Here is a 7,362-nt window from a genome sequence, read left to right as displayed (position 1 = left end):
AATGCTCTCCCGGCTCCATGCTGGAGTAACTCCTAATCAGACCTCAGGTCTCATTACATTATGTGGCCTCAGAGAGCTCTTCCCTGTTCTCTTGCCGTGTAAACTAGGGCCCCCCTGTCTTTTGTCCTCTCCCAGCAGACTGATTCCTTCTAAGCACACACAGCAATTTCTAATGGGGATTTTTACCTCTTTTATATGTGTAAAGTTTCTTTCTTCCTCTAGAAGTAGTTCCATGACTATCTTGTTCACTCCAAGCCCTGGCACACAGGAGGGCTGGATAAAAATTGTAGAATGAATGAATGGAGTGAGTCAGTGTCAGAATAAATGTTAGTTAAGGCCCTGGTGAGGGCAGGGTGGAAAAGTATTTGGGAAATAGTTTACGGCTAACAGGGAACCACCCTGAACAGGTTGGAAAGGGGGAGGGTCCGATGGGGAGGTAGCAATGGGTTCCGATTCATTTCCCTAATGGGTACTGCATTGCAGGTGCCTGCCAGGTGTTGGGGAGGAGAATGCAAACCTGAGTAAGACTGTATCCCCGAGGCACCCTGGACTCCTTCTGTCCACAGCCAAATGAACAGACAGGGACTTTTGCGGGGAAATAAAGCAGCAACCACCAAGGCCAACGGGAGATGCTTATGAGGCCCGAGGGGTGGAAAAAGAGGGGATTGTGCCGAGACTGGCCCCTGCGTTTGGAGGAGCGACCCCAGGGAAGCTCTGGGGCTGGTTTTGCTCCTGCGGACAAGAGTCAGGGTGCAGGGTCGCCCAAGCCGGGCGGGACCTCCAGGCCGCGCCACCCCCGCCCGCCGGTCCCTTGGCCGGAGAACTCGGCCCGAGATGCCGCAGTCGGAGGCCGGCGCCGGCCGCGCGCAGTAACAGGTCCCCTGGCCGCGCCCACACTCACCCTGAGCTGCCTTGGAAGCCGAGCGCGTCCTCCACAGCCGCCGGGTGGCCTTCCACGGCCGCAGAGAAGAAAACAGCCTCCGGCTCTTCTTGCCGCCCTTCTCAGTTGCTCCCATCTGTGCGCCCGCGCCCCTCCCCCGCCGCCGCCCGAGGGTCGCCTCCTGCCTCCCCCGCCGCCGCGCGTCTGCCAGGTGCCGGGCAGTCGCCGGGGTAGACGCGGCCGCCGGGGGAGGAGCTTGCGGCCGGGGAGGGGGGAAGGGGAGGAAAGCAAGGGAGGGAAGAGGGGAGGTGGGGACAGCTGCTCTGGCGGCGCCCGCCTGGGTGCGGCCCGGCCCAGGCGTGGGTGCCAGTGTGATGAGCTAGCCGGGGAAGCGCTTAGCGCCAGGCAGCTCTACAGGTAAATGCTTTAACCGTTCGTCCTTCGCTCAGGAGGTGTCGATGGAGTGCCCAGGTACTCCTAGGCATCATTAATTAACAGAAAGATCCCAAGGGGTGTGCACTTGATTTTGTTCCCAAATCACAAGGATGAAACGGAAACTCCAAGAGATTAAGTGATCTGCCCAGAGATCACAGAGCTGCTAAATGGTACCGATTCCCAATTGCTGGGCTCTGACTATATTTTTTCATGTCTTACTACTGCCTCAGAATGATCCCACATTATGTTAGGTTTTTGTTTGTTTGTTTGTTTGTTTGTTTGTTTAAGTCTGGCAGATATTTCTATTTTCCTCATACAACAGGTTATGATCACTCATGATTTTTTGGGAACCTATCCTATGTCCGGGCATTTTTACATACATCCCATTAAACCTCACAACACCTCTTGGGGGTGGGAGGCATTTTCCCATTTTCCAGATAAGGAAACAAGTGGCACAGCTGAGGTTGCCTTCATTCCCTTCATTTTGTCTCTGTCCTGATTTTGCTTGCAATTGGGAGAGTCTGAGAGGAAGATCAAAACCAAAGTTTCTTGCCTAGCTGCAATAATAACAGCTAATGTTTGTGGGGTGCTTTTCATGTGCCAGATTTTACACACGTTGCCTTATTTAACTCTCCCAATAATACTCATGGGAGAAAAAGTGTTAATATCCACGCTTAATAAATGGAGGACACTGATCATTAGAGAAGTCAGGTTACACATGTAAAAACCTCAATAAAGGTTATATATTAGGTTGAATCATGAAATTGACATTTTTGTAGGCCCAAACAAATATTATAGAATAGCTTCACCAGATGATCAAAATTAAAATCACCAGTGGAGGCAGATGAAAATCCAGTACCTCCAGATGTATTACACCAAGAAAGACATATCACCTTTGTAATATTTTGGTCAAGAATGTACCACCTGAATCTAATCATAAGGAAATCCAAGATAAACTAAAAATGAGGACTGAGCTATTAGAGAGGATATTGTATTGTTCAAAAGTACAAATGGCATAAAAGATTTAAAAAAAAAAGACTGTGGAGATGTTCTAAATTAAAGGAGGGTAAAGAGACATGGCAACTAAATGTAATGCCTGACCCTAAACTGGATCCTGTGTTGGAATTTTTTTAAAAGACTGTAAAGGACATTACTAGATTAATTTTCAAAAAAAAAATGAATATAGATAATAGATTAGATAAGAATGTTTGTAAATGATAAATTTATTGGAGTTGATAACTATATTGTGGTTATGTAAGAAAATATCCCTATTTTTAGGAGATATATATTAAGGAATTTAGGAATAAAGGCCCATGATGCATTAACTTAGCTTTAAGTTGTTTAGTAAAAAGGATGCGTGTGTGTGTGTAGGGTCGAATGATAAAGAAATACAGTAAAATGTAAATAATAGGTGAATCTAGATAAAGAATATGTTTTGTACTGTTTTTATTCTTGCAACTTTTCTGTAAGTTTGAAATTTATTCCCAAGTAAAATGATAAAATATTTAAGTTCTACAAAAAAAGAAAATAAAGTGGTAAAAATCACTCTACTTGATATTAAAAAGCCTACTATAAAGCTATAGTTATCAAAACAGTATGGTGTTGTCAGAGGCATAAACACAAAAATCAATGAAACAGAATAAAGAACCCAGACATAGACCCACATAAATATGCCCAACTGGTTTTTGACAAAAGTGTAAGAGCAATCCAATGGAGGAGAGAGAGCTTTTTCAGCAAATGGTGCTAGACTGATTGGATATCCATTGGCAAAAAAATGAACCTTGACCTAAACCTCACGCTTTAATACAAAAATCAAGTCAAAATGATTGCAGACTTAAATGTAAAAGGTTTGGGGGTGGGGGAGGAATAGTAGAAAATCTAGAATCTAGAGCTATGCAAAGAGTTCTTAGACTTGTTCCCAAAAGCACAATCTATAAGAGGAAAAACTGATAAATTAGACCTTATCAACATTAAATACTTTTGTTCTGTGAAAGCCCCTGTGACTGGACGAAAATACAAGCTACAAACTGGGCCAAAAATACTTGCAAACCACATATCCGACAAAGGACTAGTATTTATAATATAGAAAGAACTCAAAACTCAACATTAAAAATAAACAATCCAATTAGAAAATATGGAAAAGACATGAACAGATATTTCACTGAAGGAGATATAAAGATGGCAAATAAGCACATGAGAAGATATTCAGCATCATTAGCCACTAAGGAAATACAAATTAAAACCATAATGAAATATCACCATATACCTATCAGAACCGCTAATATAAAAAATAGTGACAACACCAAAATGCTAGCAAGGATGTAGAGCGAGAGAGAGAAATTAGATCACTCATACATTACTGGTAGAAAGGTACAGCCACTCTGGAAGAGTTTAGCAGTTTCTTACAGAACTAACCACATAACTACTATAAGACCAGCAATTGCATTCTTGGGTACTTATCCCAGAACAAAAAGAAAACATATACACACAAACAATATACACAAATGTTCATAGCAGCTTTGTTTGTAAGAGTCCAAACCTGGAAACAACCCAGATGTCCTTTAATGGGTGAATGGTTAAACAAGCAGTGGTGCATCCATGGATGGAATACTACTCAGCCATAAAACAATAACAAACCTCTGACACCGACAACAAACTACATGCATCTCCAGGGAATTATACGAATAAAAAAAGCCGATCCCAAACATTGTATACCGTATGATTCCATTCATATAGCATTCTTGAAATGGCAAAATTAAAAAAATAGAGGACAAAATTATAAAAATATCAGGTGGGAGGGAGCTAGATATGGCTATGAGAGGACAACAGGAAGGATCCTGTGGTGATGGAACTGTTCTGTATCTTGAATGTATCAATGTCCATATACTGATTGTGATATTAGACTATATAGTTTTGCACGTTGTTACCATTATGGGGCGATTAGTAAAAATGTACACAGAATCACTCTGTATTATTTTTTTTCAATGGCATGTAAATTTATAATTATTTTAAAAATTAAAATGTTAACTTTTTAAAAAGTTACATGTCTGTAATTTTGTATAGTTCACTCCAATATCTAAAATGTTGTTGAGCCAAGATTTAACCTAGACCCATAACTTCATGGCTACACTACCTTTCTCATGGCCCCTGGCTCACTGTGGGAGGCCAAGGATCATCTGCCAGGTCTCAGGGAGGAGGCATGGAGGACTTCAAAAGATAATGGGAGCACAGAGACCCAGGTCAGTCAGGGAGGGCTAAATTATTCTCCTGTTTGGAATGAGTCCCTTCCTGGTCTAGATAAGTGACTCTGTAAAAGTAAGTATGGGACAGCTCTATTTTATTCTTTCTCTAATCCAGAGGAATATGAAGATGTAAATATGAAATAAAAAAGGGAGGTGACAGAGACTGAAAAAAGGGTGGAAATAAAATTTTCTTTTATGCCAACCTTTATTCTTCAAGGCATCCAGACTAAAGTCTGAAAAATAGGCCCTTAGAAGAAATAACCTAATCAACAATGCTACCCAGGAATAGCTGTCACATACCACCAACTAATACCCTAGACAAAGGCTGCCCTCTGTTCCTGGGACTTCTTAGCTGTCTTTGGGGTTAGGATACCTAGAATTTTGTCCTGGTTACACAAACCACCCCTGAAATATAGGTTCCGTCCCTTCCTCTCCCGGCTTAGTATTTTAATCACCACCACCACCTCCACTCACATTAATGGAGGAGATTAAAAAAGATGACATAGAAGTTTTTTTCCAGGGTTTCTCACCATCCTTCCCTGTATGTCCTGACTCCCTAACTGGTTCTGGAATACTGCTAAGCGTTAGTAGCCCCAGTGGGCCTGGCTGAGAGACTCACCTTTTCTTCCATTGTCCTGATACATCCAGTGGATCAGAATACCTCCTTGGAGGGGCCCACTTGCTCACTACTTAGACTTCACTAGTCAGGGCAGGATGAGAAAAACATTCTTTGGCTTGCCCTTTTAGTCCAAACATCATGTGATTTCATGGCTCTTCTCCAACCTGGAGCTTTAACAAGGCCAGAAGTCTCTGGCTCCCACAGTCATGGCTTGCTCCAGGCACATCCAGCAGTCTCTGGTGTCCACGGGAAAAGAATGAAGCCTGAGAGAAGATCTTCCGCCCAAGCAGAAATACCCAAGTGCCCTCAGGCACATCCATGAGCACTAGCAACAAGGAATTTCTTTTCAAATGTCAAAAATGGAAACAAATAAGCCCACTTATTTGTCTATCTGGCTCACTGGACAGAGGAGAAAAATAAAAAGAAAAAAATCCTTTGAATTTCATTCATGTCATTGTGCTTATGAAGTTGAGTCCAGAAATATGAAACTGACAGTTTTCAAAGTGAATGAGATAAAAGATTCTCCTGTGCATGTGCATGTGCGTGTGCGTGTGCATGTGTGTGTGTGTGTGTGTGTGTGAGAGAGAGAGAGAGAGAGAGGGCGGAGGGTGGGGCGCTAACAGAGTTTTCAGCTATGCAGAGCTGAGTGGAATCCTGGCTCTGCCATTTACTAACTGTGATTTTACTCAGCTTGCCTAACTTCTCTCAGTCTCAGTTTCCCCATCTGTAAAATGAAGATAGTAAATAATACCTACCTCACAGGGTTGTGATAAGATTTACTATTATATGTAAAGCACTGAGTAGGTTCAATAAATGGTAGCTTATTATAATACTATGTCCGTTTAGAGAGACAGTTACAGATAAAAAACAATGGCACCTTCTTTTGCAACGAGTGTGTGTGTGTGTGTGTGTGTGTGTGTGTGTGTGTGTGTGTGTGTGTGTGTGTGTGTGTGTGTGTGTGTGTGTGTGTGTGTGTGTGTGTGTGTGTGTGTGTGTGTGTGTGTGTGTGTGTGTGTGTGTGTGTGTGTGTGTGTGTGTCTAAAGAGAGAGAAATGGAAAAGTCTTGATTTTTGATGAAGGCAATACCCTTCAAACTTCATAATTTAACTCTGAGGGGTCCTGTTATCTATCCTCCCTTACAGAGAGTTCCAGAATATAAACTGTACTGCACAAACCAAAGGCATCTGGAGTGCCTTTGGAACCAATGGTGTTGTTTTGTTACCCCAGTGGCAATACCAGTAGGACTATTACTAGTGCAGAAAGCAATTAAGGGCAGTCTCCATTTTTAACTTTTTAATCTGAAGTTCTCCAAATTTACAAGATTTAGCTAAAGTTAAGTTTAAAGAGCAATATCTACAGAAAGCCTCCCAACCATGAAACTTCCAGCAGTGGTTACTAGTGTGAGAGGAGGGAAAATTGCTCATGTAAAATATTTTCAGGGCTTCTAAGAGATCTGTTTCAATTATCTATTGATGCATGACAAATCACTCCCAAATTTAATGACTTAAAACAACAACAATCATTTGTTGGCAAATGATTTTGCAGTTTAAGCAGGGCTCAGAGGGGACAGCAGTTTCTACTCCACATGATGTCAGCTGGGGTTGCTCAGGGCTTGCAGATCCACTTCTAAGATGGCTCACTCACGTAGCTCACAAGATGGTGCTGGTTGTCAGCTGGGAGCTCAGCCAAGAGCCTTGATTATTCTTCACATGGTAGCTGGGGTCCAAAAGGGAAGAAACTCAAATTGCCAGGCTTCTTAAAGCTCTGGCCCAAAAGTCCCCAGATACCTTAGCTACAAAGTCCCCAGAAAGTACTTCCTGCACATGCTATTAGTCAAATCAGTCATAGGCTCAACTGTTCAAGAGAGGGCTCATAAGTTTCACCTTTGAATAGGAGGAGTGACATACACATACCAGGGCAGAATAATTTGAAATTGTCTTCAGGGACTAGCTAGCACAGGCCCTCCACCAGCCAAAGAATAACCCCAACCAGCAGTAGCGAGGTTATGCCCAGAGTCTCATCATTAGAGAGCAGAAGCATTGCGCTGAACGAACATTCCTCATAGAAATTGGGGTTCTGAAAGAACCCCATTAAGTGGGAAAATAGGCACAGAAAGGGGGCAATCATTCAAAGACAAAATCATAATGTCACAAGTTAAAACCATAGAAATCTTTTTTGAGCACCTA

General features: G+C 42.5%; 1 protein-coding gene across 2 annotated transcripts in view; it reads right to left on the bottom strand.

Moving 5' to 3' along the window:
- DNAJC6 (DnaJ heat shock protein family (Hsp40) member C6) overlaps positions 1-1,122 on the bottom strand; it is a 126,102-nt gene extending 124,980 nt beyond the window's left edge. For both annotated transcript variants that reach the window (XM_015595278.2, XM_015595279.2), the window contains exon 1: positions 902-1,122. In XM_015595278.2, coding sequence (XP_015450764.1) covers positions 902-1,016 — 115 coding nt within the window. In that variant the 5' untranslated portion in view covers positions 1,017-1,122. The remainder of the gene's footprint in view (positions 1-901) is intronic.
- Positions 1,123-7,362: the final 6,240 nt, after the last annotated feature.

Source organism: Pteropus alecto, unplaced genomic scaffold, assembly GCF_000325575.1.
Source record: "Pteropus alecto unplaced genomic scaffold, ASM32557v1 scaffold25, whole genome shotgun sequence".
NCBI lineage: Eukaryota > Metazoa > Chordata > Mammalia > Chiroptera > Pteropodidae > Pteropus > Pteropus alecto.
This window is presented reverse-complemented; position numbering and strand designations above follow the sequence as displayed.